Source organism: Myodes glareolus, chromosome 24 (assembly GCF_982192425.1).
Source record: "Myodes glareolus chromosome 24, mMyoGla1.1, whole genome shotgun sequence".
Taxonomy (NCBI): Eukaryota; Metazoa; Chordata; class Mammalia; order Rodentia; family Cricetidae; genus Myodes; species Myodes glareolus.
In genome coordinates this window covers 45,992,871-46,016,003 of record NC_142049.1, presented here as the reverse complement: position 1 = coordinate 46,016,003, position 23,133 = coordinate 45,992,871, and the positions used below count along the sequence as shown (strand labels likewise).

The 23,133-nt window shown below is 42.6% G+C and overlaps 1 protein-coding gene across 1 annotated transcript; it reads right to left on the bottom strand.

The window, feature by feature from the left end:
• Positions 1 to 2,251: 2,251 nt before the first annotated feature.
• Spty2d1 (SPT2 chromatin protein domain containing 1) lies at positions 2,252 to 22,866 on the bottom strand. The gene is made up of 6 exons (XM_048427015.3): positions 22,568 to 22,866; positions 11,852 to 11,966; positions 9,605 to 11,125; positions 7,809 to 7,980; positions 6,624 to 6,701; positions 2,252 to 5,350 (listed from the first exon to the last, which is right to left on the bottom strand). The coding sequence occupies exons 1-6, from the start codon at positions 22,625 to 22,627 to the stop codon at positions 5,257 to 5,259; spliced, it is 2,040 nt and encodes a 679-aa protein (XP_048282972.3). The 5' UTR covers positions 22,628 to 22,866; the 3' UTR covers positions 2,252 to 5,256.
• Between the last annotated feature and the right edge of the window lie 267 nt (positions 22,867 to 23,133).

The following is a 23,133-nucleotide window of genomic DNA, read 5'->3' as shown; positions in this document are numbered from 1 at the left end:
TGGGAGTGAGTGGGTGACGGTCAGGTCCTATTTGTCAAAGCCTCTAAGGCTGAGACACCTCGTTTAAATTGTCCCCTCTTGGGTAATCATAAGTAATGAATTTTAGACCCACTTCCCAAATACTATATCCCAAATCCAGAGTCCAAAAGTAAAAATTATCCCATGGGGGCTCATTTAAATACAGAGGGGAGATGCTAGGTGGTATCTAACCCTCATCCAGACCTGCTGAAGTTGGGTCTTGGCCTCACTTGAAGTGACCGAAGAGAAGAGGCTCAGTATCTTGCCAGCACAGACCTGGACACAGCAGAGATGTAGATGCAGGCTTCTTCCAGGAACACCTATGTGTTGTGCGCTAAGGCAACGGTCAAAGCACGGTCTTGCTAAGTATCTCCCTCACCCTAAAAGCAAAGGAGTTATCTAATGATCCTTTTAAAAGATTTTTAAAATTATTTTTAATTATAGGTAGGTGTATGTGTAGGTCTGCATTGGAATGCAAGTGCCCTTAGAGGCCAGATGCCTCTGTTTCTCCTGGAGTGAGTGAGTTATAGGTGATTGTGAGCTGCCAATGCGGGTGCAGGGAATGGGCTCAGGTCCTCCCCAGGAGCTTTTGGGTAGTTTGTGCTCTTAAGCCAAGCCACCTCTTCAGACTTCTGATGATCCTTTTTAAAGACAACATACGTATAAACAAAACCTAACTGCAGCTCTCAACATTGAATGCAGTCAATTTAAGTCCAGGGCTAGGAGCCTAAGCATAAAATAAGCAGTTAATAAATCAGGAGTCTGAGCTTCGATATCTTAAGCCCTCTAAAACTGAGATGAGGGAGGTGGTGGTGGGGAGAAGTATTTCAGTGACTGATGGTTCCACTGTTCAAGAGAACAGACGTACCCAGCAAAGCATTCCTGTCGTTTACACAGAAAACACTTACTCTTACCATTTGTTAAGAGATTCTACAGCAGCAGTTACTGTGTTTGTGAGCTCACCTGCGTGGAGACCAAAGGTCAGTGTCTGGTGTCTTCTAGCATCCTCCAGCCTAGTTTTTGAGACAGTCTCCCACTGAACCTGTTATTTGCCACTTTGATTAGACTGGCCGGCCAGCGAGCCATGGGAATCCACCCATCTCTGCGCTGCCAAGTGCTGGAGTTACAGATGTATGCCACCATGCCCCCCTTTTATGGGGGACCCGCAACTCTGATCGCAGACTCATTTGTGTGGCAAGCACTTTACACATCAATCCACCTCCTGGACTGTAAGATTATCTTTCCTAGGGAAAGGAAAATGAATCCAAAATGCAAATGCAGTACTGAGGAATTTGGAACTAGACACTATTAGTATTTCCTGTTCTCCCATGACCTCAACCCAGCACATTGCAGTGGGTCGTTAAATAGTCTCCCTCCTCACCTCATGTGCGTCACTGAGGGCACATCCATCGTCCATGTGTGTCTCTGTGAGCGCATGTACTGAGGGAGGTCAGAAGGTATCGGGTATCCTTTATCACTCTGCCTATTCCTTCCAGGCAAGGCTGGAAGCCCTAGTAATCCTGTCTCTGCCACTCTTGGAGCTGGGCTTACAAGTGGGTGTGGGGTACTTATTTTGTTGTGTGTGCTATATGTCACTCCCATCTTCATGGCTGTACCCTGAGTACTCTAACCACTGAGCCATTCTCCAGCTCCTCAAGCTCATTTGTTATAGGGGATTTGAACCTGATAATTCTGACAAGAGAAAATCACATACAGCTCTGCTGTTTCTCTTCCATTTCAATAAACCTTCAAAGTCCTGAGCCACAAAACTAGATCTCATTGCTCTAACCACTTTCAGTTACTTTTTAAAATTTATGAATCCTTTGCAAGAGCAACAAGTGCTCTTAACCACTGGGCAACCTCTCCAGTTCTCACTTGTCATGCTTGTTTTATTTTTTCTCGAAACAGGGTTCTTTGTGTAGCCCTGGGTGTCCTGGAACTCACTTTGTAGACCAGGCTGGCTTCGAACTCACTGAGATCCTCCTGCCTCTGCCTCCCACGTGCTGGGATTAAAGGCATCTGTCACCACTGCCCCGCGCACATTTCCAGTTTAACTTGATGTCCTCTAGGTGGTGGTGGAAGAGAAATCAGTGTAGCTTGAACAGTCACAAGGGTATAAGGGACATGCCTGATCTCTGGCCCTAACAAGTCTACAGAGGTTTCCAGCTAACACAATGTTCCAGGTGATAAGGAGTAGCTTCAAGTTTTGATCAATGAATGAAAACCAGTAAAATATCAATAAAATATTTTAATGCCTACAATTTCTTGTATACATAAATTGCAAAACATTCACCTGTATATGCAAAAGTATATTCTTCTGCAGGTCAACAGCACCAGAAAACAAGCTAAGCTATGTCCAAGTTTTCTTCTTTTACATTTGATTTGTCCATTATGTAAAAGACATCATGGATTTAATAACTCCAAAGAAATCTATATTTCACTCTTAATCATACACTAAACACCTGAATATGTATTTCATCACATCCACTCACAAAATAAATAGTCTAATCAGCACACTGAAAATAAAACAACCAATCTCTCTGCATATATTTATTCTCTTTCCAAAATGTTTTGGTCTTCTGCTATATCTCAGAAATGTACTGCTAGCTGCTTCTAAGTTATAAAATACAAAATAATTTATTTCTTGGAGAAAATCTTGGGGTTACCATTACAAAAATGAAATTCCGTGTTCCCTTAGACTTTGTGTTAAGTCTTTGAACTTTCTCATGGCACACACACAGGGCTGCCTGTGACATGTGGTACCCTGCCTCTACATGGACATGCCTGCGTCCATTGCACAGAGAAAGTACAAAGACCAGTTCTGAAGTAGCCTTAAAACAAAGTGCCCTTTGCTTTAGCAAGTGGGACTGTGCAATCAGAGCCACAAGTTTTATGAAAACTACTTTCTTGTCACATAATTTGTTAGAGAATGCCACACCCATGATCATGTAACATTACAATTGTGGAACATTACTACATTCGAGAATTAACATCACCCAATAAAAGGCACATCTTCAAATAGTGAATCAAATCTGAAAATCAAGACAGTAGAGAGCATACATTAAAAATCAAGCACTTAATTTGTAAACCTTGAAAAAAGAATAGCCTGCTTCTGTCTCCTCCCAGGCTTTGTAAGCTTTTCTCAGTGGTCAGGAAATACAGAAGAGCAAAATGGAAGACACAATTTGGACTTACAGTCTTTCTTTCCTGTGTTTTTTCAACATAAAAGTCGATGCATATCTGTTAACAGAAATGCATTCAGACACGACAGACATCACAACCTGACTCTTTACCAAGCTTTGAAACTTTAGCGTAATGGCTCCTTTCTGTGCAAAAAGCTGCACCCTGTGACTGAGTGCAGTGCTTTCAGTCACCAGAAACCTGGACTGCAGTAATAGCTTCCAGAGTATGAATATGGAAAGGTGATCCAAAAAAAAATCATGGAGGGGAAAGCACACACGTGACAGCAAGTAAAATAACGTTCCAAGAAGAATATCATACTCGCTTTAACAGTGGGATAGGGTGCTGGTGGCACACGCCTTTAATCCCGGCACTCGGGAGGCAGAGGTGGGCAGATCTTTGTGAGTTCGAGGCCAGCCTGGTCTACAAGAGCTAGTGCCAGGACAGGCTCCAAAGCTTCACAGAGAAACCCTGTCTTGAACACCCGCCCCCCCCCCCCCCACAAAAAACCCCAACAACAACAAAGCCAAAAAACCAAATCTACATGGTGAGTTAGGATGTCATATACCCTCTAAAATTTAATCCTTGCACTTTTGAATTGATTTGAAACTCAATTCAAAACTAGTAAGTTTTAAGGACTGGGTCAAATGGTCCCACAAAGGAAGGCTAAAAATGATCACTCATAATATTCAAGCTTAAAGAATGAAGACATCATAGACAAAAGACATAAAGTCTGGACCTGTTGAAAAGCAAGAGCTCTTTGTAGACCAGCCTCTCCAGCACCCCATCCCTCATGGCTTAAGAGCTGAAGAAGCCAGATTCACTGTGGAATTGCCCCACAGAGCAAATTCTGACTGCCTCCAACCCTCAGGTCTCTAGCATCCCATCTCTTTTTCTGTTGCTGACTATCCTTGAGACATGGCTTCCTTCCAGCCAGACCCTAGATCAGCCTGGATGGACTCCAGGCTTAAGTGACATAAAGTCTGTAGGCCTGACTTGTGAGAAGGACAGAAGTTTCACAGCTCACTAAATCACCAACAACAGGAAAAACTTTCACCACAGTGCATAGTTAGAAATCAAAGTGCAATATGGACAAAGGAGAAGGCGGTACTCTTCTTGATACACTAAATACCCAAGTTTCTGGTTTTTTGGTCATTAACATTTTCTAAGAAATTTAAGCTACAAATGCAATGTTATTAACATCAAGAGGGACAGGGGCACCTTAGGGTCCCACAATATCTTTTTGAATGGGGAGTAGAGCAGAGGGCACAACACATGTCACTTGTTGATTTTTTAAACCATTACTCTTTCAAATCTAATATCCAAATAGCCATCTTTCTTTAATAAAAGGAAGAAAGAAAAGAAGACAAAACAATCAACAGAATAGTAAGGGCCTCATCTACTTCATACTAAGGTCAATGTGACAGGAAGCCTGAAAGGAAAACTGGAAAAGAATATTTCTTATTCTGGAAAAATTTATATTTTAACTTAGAAAAATTTTATCACCTAATCATATAAATAAGAATGCTTAGCATCCAATCCACAAATAATGCTGAATACAATATAATTCTATTTTGCATGTCAAAGTCACAAGGGTGACATTCATGTAATAATTATAAAGCCTACTCTTTTCCTGGGTTTTCAGTTCAAACATAGACTGGGACAGGTCACTTTATTGCTGGCAGCATTCACAGAAGTGCTAGGCCCTTCCTAAAGACAAAGTATGACTGAGATCTGGGTCGTGCCCACTCACACATCAATCTTTTCCTCCTTTTAAAGTAGCAAAGGAACATAAAAGACCAGCTGACTGGTAATGGCCCACAGTAGCGTGCATAGCTCGTCATGATCAAAGCCGTCATCAGCACACACGGCAAGCATCGTATCATCTGCACTACAGATCCCACCCCGGACTGTTTGAGAGCACTGTACACTTAGATGGCAGGACAGTAGGCATTCCTTCCTGAGTGCCCGGGTGTCCATCTAAACGGGGAAGGACTTGCTCAGTCTGAAGGCAGGAATCCTTGCAGCAGGGTCCCAGATTCACACATTCAGCAGTAGCTAATGTCGCTTCAGCTTCTTGGCCTTTCGACGTTTCATTTCTTCCTCTTCACGTCTCATTTCCTCTAAGTCCTCTTGCATACCTAGTCTTAAACTATGGAGAAATTGTTTTAAAGGGTATTTGTTAATACACACAAAATTACAACCTTAAAAAGCAAGACTGGTATCTTTCGTGTGGATTGTGCTGCTGAGTTTGCTCATGTAAAAGGGAGACATTTATATACACATACACACACACACATGCAACACACAATTTAAAATGGGGTTACAGACACAAAATGTAGAATAAAGATTTTTACAACAGAAATGACAAAAGCCTTAACATCCACATTTAAAATAATAAAATATAAATTTATCTCAAATTAAAAAAAAAAGATTGTGAAGTTAGGCAAGGTGGTGTACACCTTCAATCCCAGCACTTGGGCAGTGAATCTCTGAGTTCCAGGACAGCCAGGACTACATACAGAGATCCTGTTTATCTTTTAAGTTTAAAAAAGGTGTAGGTCTGTGTACGTGAATGCAGACACCTGTCTAAGCCAGAACTGGGCAGATTCTATGAAGCTGGAGTCATAGGCAGTACTGAGTCAGCTGATGTGGGTGTTGAAAACTGAACTCACGTTCTCTACAAGAGCAAGCAGGTTCTCCTTCTTAAGCACTAAGTCATCTTTCTATCCTTTTTAAAAACATTTAAAAATAAAGAAGACTCATGATCTGAGTTTGTCCTTGGCACCCACATAAAGAAAAAATAACTGACCTACACATACACAGTACAAAAACCCAGAAAACATCCATTCATTAGTAATAATCAAATTCTTCTTTCTTAATACCTATTTTGACATTTTATGTAGTTACAGGAGGGAGGGTCAAAAGAAAGAAAGCTGTTTGTTTTGTGTTGGGACTGAGGTGAATTATTTCTCTGTAATAGGAAACCACTAACACTACAAGCAAAGTAATCCTTTATTATCCTTACCCAAGAAACTCTCGGAGTTCATGACTGGGCAGCTACACAAGAAAGAGGTAGAGGGAATCTAATCTGCTGCCCCTAGGTTCCTGAGGCAGCAAAATTACAAGTTCCAAGACTGAGATAAGTCTGATGGGCAAGAAAACAGAGTCCATGGCAGATTCAGAGGCCTCTGATTTCAGTGTACATTACACATGAGACACTGCAACCGCCTTGACTACATATTAATCCCTACAAATGAGAAAACCTTAGAAAGGCAAAGGAATTTGTCTACGGCTTTCACAGCCAGCCAGGAGCAATGTCATCCAGAGAACCATGTGGTCTGGCCCCCATTCCAAACCCCGCAGCTGCAAGCTTTCAGACATTTTTACATAAAATTACATAGTGTACCAAGTCTCCCGCTCACCTCTTGGCTTCCTCCTTCTGCTGCTCCTTCCAGCTGCTCTCCATATAACGTAAGGCATAGTCACTTTCATCTTTATATCTGGCAAGAAAGCAGAGTAAAAAATGAACAGAAAAATCAATTTTCTTTCTTTCCTTTTCTCTTTTTTTTTGAGACAGGGTTTCTTTGTAGTTTTGGAGCCTGTCCTGGAACTAGTTCTTATAGACCATGCTGGCCTTGAACTCACAGAGATCCACCTTTCTCTGCCTCCTGAGTGGTGGGATTAAAGACATGTGTGTGCCACCATCGCCTGGCAAGAAATTCAATTTTCTTAAAGAGTTATATCCTCATTAAACCAAACCAAACCAAACCAAACCAAACCAAACCAAACATACTTAACACTAAACAACTCGGTTTTAGCATTCCTCCAATCTTGTTTGGGAATGAGAAGGCCAGACAATGGGTAGAAGTTGGTTTTTCAGTAAAAACATTAAATAATCCCTAGATCCTTACAAGGCAACTCTTCCTGAGCCCAGCATTAACAAAAGCACTCAACCTAACAAGGCTGCTTCAACCAGCTACATTCAATACCTTATGTTAAAATCCTGAAAGCACAATATGAAAATCGATACATATTAATCTCAGCAGACCGTTATGACCCAGTGGAGAGGAGAACTTCCAACAGTAAACACGTCAGTCAACAGTGTGACCAGAAATGTAAGCACGTGTCACTGCTTCTCGGGCTGCCCTGAGCTCACCAGCTCCACCTTCAGCCCACTAAGTGCCCCAGATGTTAATGCCATGCAGATGGCCGAGCTTCTCAGAGGGGCTTCTAAAGATGGCAGAGGAAATGTGACAGGTCTCATCTGTCCTATGCACATACGATAATATTTTCAAAGTGTTTTACTGCACGTGTACATGGTGAAGCTTTATTTCTTTACATTAATGGCTCACAAAGCCTTACTTGGGGACTTTATAAAACACACGTGCATTCAGCAGGACTAAGGTTGGGGCCCGAGACCCTGCGGTTTTCATAAGCTCCTAGACACATCAATAATAGTGATAGTCCCATACTAGTGACCAGGGTCCACATTCCTGGGTAGCAAAATATTACACCCAAGAAAAGAAGGTGTTGCTGGGCAGTGGTGGTGCATGCTTTTAATCCTACAAATGACAAAAAGTTGATATTTAGGTAAACCTTCAGCTTACTTTTTTCGGTCATAGCCAAAGATTTCCCGAATGTGCTTGGATATTTCTTCCTGAGGTTCTCCTTCATCTTCGATGAAATCATCCATTTCTGAGTCATATTCATCATCATCATCATCATCTTCATACTCTCGAGGTCTTTTGTAGCCAGTCGGGAAGGGGAGCCTTTGAGGACCTAAGCACAAAGCCATGACTTATAAGAACATTGTATGGCAAAGTATTTCTTGCAGTGGACTATATCACCTGGAGTTCAGAGAAACAGTAAGATGGCACCCTTGGCAGGGTAGTGGTGGCCAATACCTTTAACCCCAACACTCAGGAGGCAGTGATGAGCAGATCTCTGTGAGTTTAAGGCCAGCCTGGTTTACAGAGCGAGTTCCAGGACAGTCAGGGCTACACAGAGAAACCCTGTCATGGAAAACCAAAATAGAGATGCGGCTGAAAGCAGAGCATCCAGTTGGCACTCAGCACAGGTTGCACATCCCTGTTGGATGAAGTATCTGGAGGGACTGAGCCTTGTTGCTTGTCACGTTTTCTAACTTAGTTATACATACTTCTGGTACTTCAAAGATCAGTAATATTTCTGGAACTGGGTTGTTACAAACTGCCACAGAATCAGTTTTTAATTTTACCAAATAAAGATACTGAAAGTAGTTCCCTATTTTTCCTGTATTTCTCTTAAAAATTCAAAGTCCTGCACATGCCTTAGCTACAGCTTTCTGGGCTTGGAGCCTGAGCCAGCAGTTTAATTAAAGAAGCTCTAGGCAACAGAGCAAGATCATACCTGAGAAAAGAAAAAGTCCAAAGTATAAAACATTTTCAGAATTATAATTGTTCAAAGAGAGTTAAAAGTATGACTGCAAGAAAAACTCATTTTATTATTGTATTTTTATCTAATGACTGAAAGTAAAAAAATGACCTGGGGATGTAGCTCAGCAGAGGGCTGCCAGGATATATGAAGCCCTGGGCTTGTGTCCTAGCTCTACAGAAGACCAGTCTGGTGGTATACACTTGTAATCCCAGCACTCAGGAGGTAGAGACAGGGTATCAGACATCAAAGGTCACCCTCAGCTATACAATAAGTTCCAAGCCAACATGGGCTACTTTCTTTAAAAAAAAAAAAAAAAAAAGCAAGCTAAAACATTAATTTCTACAGTCCCTCAACAAAAACAACAAAGAAAAAAAACCCCTAAAGAACAACTTTGCAGAAGACACTTAACAGAGAGTGTCTGAGAACAACCTTCTAGTCTCTGGAATCTAAAGCAAGGGATTTGGGCACTGGTTTCTTTTTATCCTCTCTATGGATCCCAACAAAGACTTTAACAAGTACCTATGCAGCATGCGGTATCTACAGGAAGCAGCTGGCAGGCCCATCAGTGACTCCAGACTTGGAGATGGCAGATTCCTAAAGCACCAGAGGCAAGGCTCTTCACCGTGCCTACTACAGGACAGAACTCAGGACAGCCTAAAATAGCTGCTGGGGCACAACAGGTGCCAACGACCATCTGCTGCTGAGCAGAGCACCAAGGCTCACGCTCACAATTATTCTCTCATCTTTAAGCCTCATGGTCTTCAAGTAAAACACTATCCTATCCACCAAACCACCAGCCATTTCTCTCAGAAACCAGAGCCAAATTTGCTACATGTGAGAGAACAAGGTGGGGGTGTAAACAACGGATCCCAGACAAGCCTCTTTTCTACTATCAACAGTCAGTACATTACAGGGCACGAGGACGTGGTTGCAGGGTTCCTGGTCATATAAAGTTAGGTACTTTCCCAATGGCATGGTGATATTTTACCTGGGGCAGATCTGTAGCCAGACATGGGAGGCTTCATTCCATTTATCTGTCCATTGCTTGACCGACTAATAATATTCTTTGAAGAAATTGTTTCTGAGACAACAGTGCACTTGGGTTTTGTGGGGAGGCCTGGGCTACTAACTGTTCGTCCAGGTCCTAAGCTGCTCACTGGTCTTCCAGGGCCTGAACTGACAGTCCGTCCAGCTGGAACAGAACCACTTAGAGATCTCCCAGGGCCACTGACTGACCGCCCAGGGGGACCTAGGCTGCTCACTGGTCGTCTAATGTCATGTGGACTGTTTACAGGCCGCCTAGGACCTCCAGAACTGCTCAAAGGTCTTCCAGAAGCACCAGGGCCACTGATGGGTCGCCCAGAGCCAGTAGAGCTGCTGGCAGGTCGTCCAGGACCATTTGTGCCATTGACTGTCCGTCCAGAGGGATGCAGACTGCTGGCCAGCTTTCTGATCCCACTGACGGATTGCTCGGGTCCTGAGCTGGAGCTGCCATTCTGGCGCCTGGGCATAGCACCAGAACTGACTGTGGGCCGAGCTGTTCCTGGGCTAGGTCGTCCAGAAGCTGAGTCGGTGTTGCTGCCTGTCTGTCTGAGACCTGGACTCTTAGTTTTGTTGTGTGAGAAGACTGTGGGCCCTGGTTTGGAATGGCTAGGATGAGAAGGAAGAGGTTTTTTGGCTTTGTGCTCAGAAGCAGGTTTCTGAGTCCCACTAGCAGCAGTCTTTTGGACACTTGGGGAACAGGTGCTGGGGTGGGGCTTTCCAGCCCCATTGAAGACAGGTCTATTGTGTGAGGCCTGGGAGCTACTGCCAGATCCTGCCTTGGTTCTCTCTCCTGGCATGGATTTGGATGAAGACAAAGCTACTTGCTTTTCACTGGCTGTGCTGGGTCTGGATTTCTTCTCAGCATGAGGGGACAGCAATCCTTTGGAAGAAGGCTGCCTGTCCCCAGAACCCTTGCTGGGTCTTGTGCCCATACCGTCTCTATGAGAGGGTGTCTTTTTGGACACGGGCGGAGGTAGTTTGGCGTCCATCTCAGGTTTCTTTTTCTTATGCTTTCGTTCAAGAAACTCTCGCTCCCTAAGTTCCTCTGCAGTCATGGGCCGCTCTTCGGCTTTCTTCGCTACCTTGATCTCCACTGGTTCGAACTGCTTCTTCTCAGCTAACCTCAATAAGTCAGTGAAGTTCATGGGTGGAGGGGCACTTTTAAGGGGGGCCTTTGGTTTGCTTTCAGCTTTGAGAGGCTCTTGCTCCTCCTCGAATTCCTGCTCCAACTCATCCTGACTGTAGTCTAGGAACTCTTCCTCCTCCACCTCATACTCCAGGTCCGTTCCCGGGTTCGGGCGGCTCTCTGCTATCTGCTTCTTCTTTGTCTTTTCCTCCACAGGAATCCCATCGTAGCCATGAAAATTGTCCTTTGTCCTCTTGGCCATAGCTCTGGCTTTCTTGTCATGTTTGAGCTCAATTCGTTTTCTCACTAGTTCTTCTTTCCTCCTTTTCTCTTCTAAGGCTGAAAGGAATAAAACAAGAACATACTGTTGCAAAGTCTCAGGACAGCTCATGTGACACCCGTTGACAGTCAAAACACAGACAACGTTGAGATATCTAGGAGTCAAATGAGGAAGTCATCTAACAAAACTGAGAAATTTTTACACAAGTGGGTCATATATGAGCTTCTCTTTATTTGTAAGCAAGTAAGGGACTTGGTTTTAATTTATATGTAAAAAAGTCTCATAAATACACCAAGTTAATAGAACACCAGCACCCACTGAAGTTAAGAATGAACCAATGAATACCTAAACCAATGTCAGGACCAAGGTAAAGAACGAAGACTTGTTATGGAGAGTTAGTTGGTCGCTACACCAGGCCTTTTCACCTCTCCCCTTAAGACATAAGGCCTTGCTATGTTGTCTGGGCTGCTTTCAAGCTCATGGGCTCAAGGAACCATCAGCATGCCTCAGCCCAGTGAATACTTGAGGCAACAGATGAATATCACTATGCCTGGCTCCATGAAGCCTCGAGGGTGGGTGGGACAGGGGTAGATAAAACAATACAAATAGTTAACCTATGAATAGGCACTTATGTATATGTCCAGAAAGGTAACTTAGAGACACACATACATCATCCCCAAATTTATTAGTCTGTTTCGACATTTTTACAAACACACACTGTTGAGTTGAGGATGGCTTTGGTGGCAGACACTGAGACTGAGAAGCGACACAACACAAGCACATACCTTTCCGTCTAAGCTCCTCTTCCTTCCTCCGGAGGAAAGCCTGCACAGCTGCCGACTGAACACCTTTCACTTTTGGGTCTTTCTTGGGAGGCCCCACTGCCAAACTGTACCTTTTCTAAAAACAAAAGCAGTATAGGAGCTATAAGCAATTCAACTTTAAGGATATACGAAGAGTCCAAGAATAAAAAAATAAAAATGTAGATTCCAGAAATAAGAATGTAAAAATAAATATAAAATTATAAGTCTAGGAGAATAAGAACAGACTGTCAGTAGTTCTCAGCAGGTCAAGGATCAATGGTTCACAGTGAGCTATTTTCTCAGAGGTTTAAGAAGCCTCCATCACTTTAGGTCATTTCATTTTAAAACTGGCTGTTCTACTTACAAGGCCTGAGCTTCTCTCTGCAAACTGAGAGCAGTGTCTTGGCCATCCTTGATGAACGATAGATATGAACTGAGTCAACCTTTAGGAGACAGAGATGCGTGACTTCTGGGTTAGGTACTGTCTCTGTTATGGGAAACTGGCACTGTTAAAGGGGAGGCATGGGGCTCCAGTATACACTGCCTGGAGATACCAGGAGAAACAGTGACCAAGGTGCAAACACCTGGTTTGACTAATGAGCTCTGATAATGGAGGATGTAAAGTATGGCAGTCTGTGTCTGAGTTTTACCTAGAGACAGTATGAAAAGCTTTCTGCTATCTTCTAAGTTCCCAGCCTAAGAACCAATTAATTCTAATTTATTAACCTTCTGCTATTACTAGCAGTCCCTTTTCTGAATAATTGCTAAAGATACCTATTTTCTTGCAATTAGTGACTTCCACTGTAATCTACTCTAAAACATATTTCATGATAGCTGCCTAGTTACCCATTACCGTTAGAACTCACTCCCCTCCTTAGGGTCTACATTGACTGACCCACGGGTTGGGGTAAAAATTCCTTTGTTCAGACCTAATGCTTGGTGCCCCAACTATAAAAGGTGGGTTCAGAAACCGGCCTTTTGCCACAGCCTAACAAACACCATCTCTGGCTGTGGTCTCAGCTAGCGGATAAGCTTCTGTGCCCCGCAGTGTTTTTTTTATTTGTTTTTTTTTTTTATTTTTAAGTTTGCTTCTGGTTTTTCTGGAATCTAGTTTCTCAAATAAAGTTTGCTTCTGGTTCATTAGACTTGGTGGTGTTCCCATCTTTGTGCGACCCCCCTGGACCCAACAACATACAGTCTATGTGGCTCAGTGCTTGTCTGCCAGTGCTTGTGCGCCAGCTCTGAGTTCAATTCTCAGTATTGCAGAAAATGAGGGAGGAAAGGGTAAGAAAAACAAGAAATCTAAACAAAGAGCCCAGTTCTCTGTAATCTTTAACTGTAGTATTTAAATTTGTGAAATATTAATTTGCTACACAAGTTCCATTAGACTGGTTTCCGTATTACCAAGATCACCAATCACAGGCACAGATGGTGTTTTCCTGGACTTTGGTTTTTAAGTAACTGCATAAAGAAAAATGAATGATTGAGCCCTGAAAGAAAAAATACTTCAATTTCTTAAGTATCTACTAAGGAAGCCCGGTAAGCAGCTAATCCTCCATGTCTGGGACCATAGGACATAAATCTATGGGCCAGCTATTTTTTTTATTTAAATTACAGAACTGAAGAAGACACAGTCTCACTCATACAGGTGCTCTACTACTAGACTTCATTCCATCCCTGAAAACAAGAGTCTTAAAGTGTTCCCCCTCCTCTGTTAAATGAGGCAGACATCCTTTTTATGTACTAAATCTTGTCTGTGATGATAGTAAAAGAAAGTCCTCTGTGTGGGAAAAGCCTGCAGTCTGTAAACTCCAACATCTCCCCATCCAGCTTATGAGAGTTTGTTAACCCCATGCTCTCCCATCCTGTGTATGCCACCCTTAGAGGGAAGCCGAAGAATCTGCTTACTATCGGGCTGCCAGATACAATATATCTTTTTCCTTTTCTTTCCTCTATTGATACAATGTATCTTCCCCTCCTTTTCACACCCTTTTGATACAATGTATCTTGATACAATGTATCTTAAAATAAGCTCAAGTTGCAACTAAATCAGGCAACTAAAAAAGCAGCTGGCCAAGACGGCAGGCCTCATCCAACCTGAAAATCCTGCATGATGGCAGTGTTGACAACTGACTCATTCCTGACGGAGAAATCCCAACAGTTCCAGTTATTTTCTAGTCACCTAAGCTAGGACACAATCAGATCCCCTAGTTAGTCCACATCTCCGCAAACTGAATTGAAAGCTCTTTCCCTGCAGGATACTAAGAATATGAACAACCCCTGATTCAAGTGTCACACAGCTCATAGGCAGCACCACAACTGAAATGATTTTTGTTATATTCAGAGTTTCACAGCAATCATCACTGGTTTTCAGGATATCGCAACCACCTAAAAAAGAAATCACGTAAGTGATGGGTCTGGCAACCATTAGTGAACTTCCTATCTCCATCTCCTTCAATAGCTGAGCAATATTGCAGGTCATAGATCCATATCCTATTATTACTTATCTGTTCACCAGTTGGCCATCTGGATGATTTCCATTTGTTTTTGCCTTCATAAAAAATGCTTCTGGGACATTTGTATGCAGTTTTAGGCAGATGTACGTTTAAACTTCTCTTGGGTATTTTTTTTTTTGGAGACAGGGTTTATCTGTGTAGCCCTGGCTGTCCTGGAACTCATTCTGTAGACCAGCCTGGCCTCGAACTCACAGAGATCCATCTGCCTCTGCCTCCCACGTGCTGAGATTAAAGGTGTACACCACCACATGGCTATGATCATATATTTTAACACTAAACTAAGTAGACCTATCCAAATTAAGGGATGCAAGCAGATCAAAGATATGTTTTGTTTTGATAGACAATTTCTCCCCACCTCACAGTAAAGAATGAAAACAAAACAAAAAAGCCTGAGGCTGGAGCACACTGTGTTCTCTTTAAGACAGAAGAGTCATTTGGCCCGTTCCCTGATCAGATGGTCGTAGATGGCTGCAGCAACAGCACACCAAGATGTACGCATTAATTCTGACTCTTGATTCCAAGGCACCAAACCGCTTCATTGTCTGGGTTTCATGAGAAGCAGCAAGACACGTTTCTTTTATCCTAGACATATCCATTTTACCATCCTGCAATGCCAACTTCATCACTCTGTAGGACCCCATGAATGATCCACATTGGTGGCATTACTGTCATTTAGTATAGCAACAGAGACTTTGTCAAGATTTTGTAATTCTAAAGCCCACAAACAGGCTAAGAAAACATCAAGCCATTTAAAAACATACTCCTCCCATTGAAACCATCCTGTGGAGATCAGATTAAGAAGCAGCATGCAGTCTGGAAGTCTTGCTCAGCAAGTGCACAGTCAGGACCAGCAGGTTACTCCCCCTCATTCCCCAAACTACTGCTTAGGAGAAACAAGACTGTTGTAATAGAAAATAGAAATTTTCTGATGATTTTACAACACTTATTATTGGTTAGAGTAGTCAAACAATATATTCTTTTTTTAAAAAAATAATTTATTTTAAGTACATTGGTATTTTGCCTGCATGTATCTCTGTGTGATACACACATATCATATCTTGGAGTTATAGACAACTGTTAGCTGCCATGTGGGTGCTGGGAATTGAACCCAGGTCCTCCGGAAGGGTAGGCGGTACTCTTAACAACTGAGCCATCTCTCCAGCCCCCAAACAATATATTCTTAACTTTAATCAACACCACAAAATTTTATACACCTTTTCAAGACATTAGTCAAGAATGAATGCAGGAAACCGGCTCTCTGCATTAAGCTAGCTCAGCAGGATGGTGAAAAGGGAATAAGACATCCAGAGCATCTATTCAGGTTGGCTATGTAAAACGTCAAAATCAACCATCACAAGGTTTATAAAACACTCGGTAGGAAACTTGCCGGCATGCTGGAGGCCCTGGTTCAACCCTTGGTGCATTATTCAAATCTACCATAAACAGCACAGCAAATGAGTTCTTTGTTAGAAACGGCCTTCAAAAAGGAGAGTTGTTCTCTTGGTGCTCAGGCACAGGCTTTGTAGCTGAATGCATGTTGAATGCAGGTCTTCCGACTCAGGACCAAACATGTTTTCACACTTCACTTTCTATTTAACTCCAACACTGTTTTTCTCAGGCCCGCAGCTCAATCTTAAACAGAATTCCCTAATTTCCATGCATATCTACCCCAGACAGGTAGGTCTACAACTGATCTTCCCTATAGTCTTTTCTTTTCCCATCCTTTAGGGGAGTGATTACTCTTTTAGAACAGACTTCCATTATCACTCGTCAGCCAGTTTTCCATTCATGTACTAACCAGTACCAGTCTTGCTTAGCTTTAGAGATCAGATAAGATCAGGTGGGCCCATTCAAGTGGTCTGTCCACCAGTTACTAAATGCTATTGGTTTGACCTTTATATTATCTTTCCATCTTTCTACTGAGAACGTCATAAATATCCAACAGTATTATCGCTTAAAGCTGTATTAAAGAAGAGCTGAGGAAGGAACTTGAGTTCTATCTATGACAGAAGATGACAAACTCAATACATTCTCTTCAATCAACAGAGTCTGGGTTAAGAGCAGGAACTACGAAGCACAGTGCGGGATTAGATCCTCCTCCTCCAGTATAATCAATCCTAAATCTCACTGCGTGGCTTTGGGCAATTTCTTCACCTCACTAGGCCTGTTTGTCATCTGTAAAATCTCTTTTATATGCTCATTACGGTGACTGAATTAATTAACATATGAAGTGCTTAGAACAATATCTGGCAAAGGCTCAGCACAATGAATATTAATTGCTATCACCATTATTTAGAAAGAGATTCTCTAAGGTGTTATGGAGAAGAGACAACAGAACCCCTGCGGGGAAGCATGAACCCTAGTTTCTAAAGACAGCTTCTGTCCTTAAAGCACTGGTTCAGAAGTACTGCTCTACCCTAGAGAGCAGCTGTCTGAGACACCAGGGATGTCTTGTCAGCTCTACCAGAAGGCCAAGATCCAGTTTCTGTAGAGCAATCACTACTGCAGCAAAAACTTTTGCTAACCCACACCGTTCTTCACAAGGAACCATCCCAGCACTTGGGAGGCAGAAGTTGGCAGATCTGTCTGAGGCTAGCCTGGCTTACATATTGAGTACCACAGGCCCACCAAGGCTACAGAGTGAAATCCTGTCTTAAAAAAAAAAAGCCAGTGACAATGACTGGTTACATCATCTTGTTCAGCTGTTATTTTTGTATTCAGAATTCCACTGAGAAGTGTGCCTAATACTTACACACCTAGTGCAATCTTACCTTTGTTTTAACTAAAACATTAGGATGATTGTTTCATTTCAAAACAAGAACAGTAAAGGAAAGAAATGTTAGTACAAGCTGAGCATCCTTAATACAAAAATTCAGAATCCAACATGATCCAAAATCTGAGATGTTTTGAGGACTGATAGTGAAGTCAGGTAAAAATCACAGGAGACAGCTTGATTTGAGACCCCACTCAGTTGTGGCTCATTCTCAAACCCTTGGCAGCCTGCTTCCATTACTTGCACATACTATGCACACATATCCACTGCAAACAATGTACCTAGCAACCTCAGAACCACACAATCCCTCACTTGTATGGGTTACACAATCTCCCAACTCTGAACAATAGTATACTTTCCCGGCCCCTGGTAACAATCAAATTTACAATTTTTATTTAAAAGTATTTCCAGTTTACCAGGTATGGCAATTAGAAGGGCCAATTGGGCTTAAACCGGTTTTGAGAGCATGCACAGTAAGGAAAAACTGCATTGTCTTGTAACCCAGGGAGAATCTCTATTTACCATCTTATGCCTATGCATAATTGGAGGAATGGACAGAATTAAAATTAGATGCATTAGGGGGAGGGATGTGCATAGCAAAGAAATGACTATATAACCCATCCATCAATCAAAATAAAGACCTACCCTAACTGTATTCATAGTAAACCAGGTCCCTTTTCCCCAGGCTGCATTCTGGGGCCCTGGGTACCTTTACTCTTATTCTGTCAAGTATTATCTTATTGCTTTGTGCTAAATAAAACTATTATGTTTCTTTTGCAAATGTATGTGCATGCCCTTATTTTCAACTCTTTGGATAAGAGGCCAAGGATCTGAAAACACCCAACTCGAACTCTGATTCCTCTAACAACAGGACACCACAAGGTGAAAATGTCACACCATGGGTTACAGTCAATGCAGAGGCACTCGAAGGTGCTCCGTGCTTAAGAATAGCTAATGCTCTTGCGAAGGACCGAGGTGCAGTTCCTAGCACACATACAGAGGATCACAACCCTCTGTAACTCCAGTTCCAGGAGACTGAAGAGTATAAGAATAAAAAATATAAAAATGCAGATTCCAAAAATAAGTAGAAATAAAGTTGTAAGCCCAGGAGAATAAGAGCAGGCTGTCGGCAGCTTTCTCAGCAGCTTAAGGATTAACTTTTAATAGTGGGTTACTCCGCTTTACAACCCATAGCTCTATTTGTGAGGCTGCAGCTGCCCTCTGCACATTCAGGGTCGCTCTGCAGACTGAGGATCAGCTTTTAGATCCCCCTGGCCACTCATGACCAGCAATGATGTGAGCTGAGGTAACTTTTAAATGATGAGATGTACGTGACTTTTGACTTTTTGGTTTTATGTTTTTCCCATACCCTTCCCTGCCATGAGAAACTGGCAGTGTCAGGGGAGGTGCAGAGCCTTGGTAAACACCATCAGGGAATGCCAGGGAAAACAATGGGCTAAATACAAACACTAGTTTAACTGAAAAATTCTGTTAATGGAATTTGCAAAGAAGGGCAATTTGTATCTGAGTTTTACCTTGAGACTGTAAAAATTCTTTTATTATGGCCTAGTGCTTGCTATAAAAGGAGGAGTTGGGAAGCTGTCCTTTGTCACAGCCGTGCAAGAGTGAACTCTGGCTGTGGTCTCAGCTAGCTGGTAAGCTTTTTGTGCTCCATGGAGATTTAGTTTTTTAATTTTTTTCCTTGAAATAAAGTTTGCTTCTGGTTTACTAGACTTCGGTGGTCTGTCCCCATCTTTCCACGATCCCCGTGGACCAACTGGATCTAATGCCCTTTTCTAGACTCTGGGGCACTGCACTGCACATCTACACAAATATACATGCAGGCAAAACACCCACATAAAGTAAGTTAACAAAAAGGAAAAATTTTAAAAATATTGTATGAAAGTAGTCTTCAAGCTCTGGTTACCTGAACAAAGTCTACACAAGATAGAACTGACATACCCAACATCATGTATAGGAGAGTGGCTCATGAGATCTGTGATATTTCGAATGATAATGGCCTCCATGAGTTCACATGTTTGAATATTTGGTCCCCAGTTGGTGGGGCTGTGTCACTAGGCTTTGGGGTTTCATAAGATGACATTTCCAGTTAGCTCTCAGCTACTACTCCAGCACCATTCCTGCCTGCCTGCCTGCTGCCATGCTTTGTGCCATGATGGTCATGAACTCTAACCCTGTAAACCAATAAACTGCTCTATAAGTTGCCCGGTCACGTGTCTTATCACAGCAACAGGAAAGTAACTTAAGACAGGGCTCATTGCTCCTTGAAGTAGTAAATAAACGTCGAGTCTCTGGTAAACTGCCCATGCTCATGCAAGTGACCCTATTCAAACCCAATGAATCTCTCTCTTTTTTTCTCTCTCTCTCTGTCTCACTCACACACGTCATGAAAGTAGGAGAGGGACTTGGGAGGAAGAGGTATAGTGGGAGAGGGGTGAGAGGATAATGGAGGGTAACAATAATTATTATTTGTGTATGAAATTGTCAAAGAATAAAAAAACTAAAAATATCTCCAAAATACATAATTATATACATACATATGTAACATAGATTAATTTTATGTTTAGACCCCATTCCTATCCTCAAATCTCATTATATTTATATAAATATCACAAAATTCTGGGGAAAAATCTGACACGCAGAATACTTTTAGAACCAAGTACTCCAGGAAAAGGGTATATATAACTGTAGCTCTGCAGCCAGATACAACAGACACCTACATCTGTGACAGGTCAATATGTTAACCTATTGGCTTTTACCCATCATTAATCTGGTCAGCTTTCCTCAGAAAAAGTAGGTCTAAGAACTCTAAAGCTCTGATAGGATCCAAGAAGGTGAGGGGAGAAATAGCTAAAGGGGGGAAAGGACCAAGCACACAAAGGGATGCTGTCAGTTACTCAAAGTCCTTTGAGTCCCTAATCAGGTTTAGGCCAAGTAGATCATATTATGCATGACACACAGTGGAGTGTGTGTGTGTGAGTGTGTGTGTTTATCAAAATGCTTCTTGAGCTGCACGGTAGCATTTATTTAGCTATTTAGAGACATGGGCTCATGTAGCTTAGGCTGGCTTACAACTGCTTTGTAGTTAAGGATCTTGAACACCTGGTGAGAACATCATCTTGTACCTCCCAAGTGCTAAGAGTCCAGGCTTTCAGTGGTCCACAGGTTAGGGGTAGCTGATAAGGTACTTATTTTGCAAAAATTTGTTACACTTGTTACCTGTTTAAGTAAAGCATTGTTACCTGTTTAAGTAAAAGAAACACTTAAACAAGGGAAATACAAATTTGGAGACTCATCATATTAGCTACATCTTTCAGAAACAGGTAAAGGATTTGGGGACGGAGCCCAGAAATTGAAGCTCAGTTGCAGAGTACTTACATGAGAGGTCCCAAGCCCAGTCCCACCACTGAGAAAACAATAATATGAAAACAATACACATATGAAATATAACTCTTGTTAATGGATGTTAAATAGAAAGCATGGTACATATGGATTTGTAAATATTCTGTGTTAATAATTGTCCAAATTATTTTGAGCTGATAAAATTAAGATGCATAGATGAATCAGTTTATGAAAAATCATGGATTAAATTTAATACTATTTAGCTAGTTTTATTCCAACTGCTTTTTACGACTTTAATTCCACATAAAAGATAAAGAAGCTAATGTTGCAAACAGAGTCAAACTTCTATTTACTACGACTTGGGAGAAAAGAAAGATGATTCATAAAATGTGTCTTATTTAATTATTAAATTTTAAATTACTTCACCAATTTACCTTTCTTTATTTCCTGTTAGTGCAATCACAGCAACAAATACCACGTATTTTGAAATTTTTGGATTATTTGTCTGCTTCTCTCCCTGTAGCTACTGGCTTTTAATTAATTAAATTTAATTTTTTGAGACAGTGTCTCTCTCTATAGCTCTGGCTGTCCTGGAGCTCATGATGTAGACCAGGATGGTCTTGAACTCACTGAGCTCTGCCTCTGCCAGTTTTGTAACTAAAGGGGTGAGCCACCCCCACCCGGCTATTGGCTTTTAAAATCTAGGTTCTGATTTTTCCACAAGACAAAATCCTGGGCATTAAAGCTAGTATCTTTTCTTTTTTTAAACCTTTTTCGAAATTCAGGAAGATCTAAGATGAAATAATTATGCAAAGATGAATGGACCTAACACTGACTTGAAAATCTACAAAAGGATGAAGTATTGTTGCTCCAGGTTTCAAAGGCTTGTGCCCACAGTTTCAACCTGCAAGGCTTATGAGTTGTGGCATAGAGGAATGCTTATTCTGAGTGATTATTATCGGGATAAGAGATGGCTGTTCATATATATACATATTATATATAAAACATATGTGTGTATATGCACACATACAAATATTTTTTAGATTAATCATTTTAGATTAACATATTCAAACGAGTAAAAAAATAGGCTGGATTAGACCAGAAGTGGCAAGAGAGGGGAAAAAATACTGCAATATACAAAACTAGGAAATGAAGAGTCCACGTGAGATCTCAAATTCCAGCTGACTGACTCTAAGAGAGGTGTTTTGAGTTGGGCACTTCAATGATCAAACCGCAAATACCAAAACGCGAAATATCGGTTTACAGTTGTGTTGGAGGGACCTTCTGATGATCCAGAAATGATTAGTTTATGCAAAACAGCTGTAACCCCAGAAACCAGATGTCGGACCTCTTCAGCATTTTGCTCTGGAACTGTGCAAACGGAATCTATAAATCTGGAAGTCCACTAGGAAACGAAAGCTGAAATTGGCTTTGCTTAACCCGCTCGAACAGGAAATCCATCACGCACCTTAGGCAAATAAAAGGTCTACCACACACCCGCAGCCCACGTGGTCACCTCACAGTTGGCCTTGGGTTTCCTGAATGGCCCTAACGTCTCTTCCCGACGTAAGACCTCTCTGGGGCAGGTGATAACATCTTTGGCTCAGTGGGTGGGGCCACGAACCAGAGAACCTTTCCAAGAAATACGCTAAAACCTAGGTATAAGACTCACCAAAAAGACCCAAAAGGCTGTATCGTGCTAAGTCCTTAAAGTGCCCGAGCTTCCTGGCTATATTGGTCTTCAATATAGGGGCTGAAGTTTTTTTCGAAGCCAGGCGTTACTACTGCTAGACAGCATTCTGCCAGGCGCGGCTCACTCACCCACTTTGCGCAACTCTAAAATCCCCCAAGCCGCAAAGTCCACCTTTCGGGGGAACACGGTTTGGCGGAAACTAACCCCAAAAAAGCTTCCCTTTAGCATCCCCAGATAAACTCCAGAAGAGGGCGTAGTCCAAGTTTCGAGACCGATAGGCGCTCGCCTAGAAGTTCCACCCGTCATATACGAACTTGACGCCCGGGATTCCTACTGCAAGCCCGGAGACTCACCGGTACGTGGTTGACACCCTGTCCTTTGGAAGCGATCAGGAGGATTTCCCTGAAGTCCATGTCTGGCCGAAGAGAAAAGCCCGGCTGGGCCGGGGACTCGGGACGCGGCGGACTCGAGTCTCGCCGCTGCGCCCAGCTCCGCTGACTGGCTTGCCTTGGTGGCCCCTCTCCCGCCGCCCCTCGACACGGACACTTCCGGCGCCTTCTAATGCCGTGTGCCGCCCCCGCGCTGCAGCTGACTACAGGACATATATGAGTGTGTATATATAAACACACACGCCCGGCGCCGCCGCAGCGCTAGCCAGGACTGCGCAACTTCCGCTTTCGGGGGCGAGACACGTAAAAAGGCGTACGTGGCTGTTGGCGTTGTCTCAAGTGGGCGGGACCGAAGCTTTTCTCAGCCAACCAGATGCAATATAGCAGCTAGGGGTGTGGCCAAGGGTGGCAGCGATCCTGAGCGTCTTCGCAGCCTGGGGGTCTCGGGGACAGCAGTTGGGGGAGAAGAGGAGGGGCCTCCTTCCAGGTGTGGGTTCTGTAGGTATCACGCGTGGGTATCCAGATTCCAA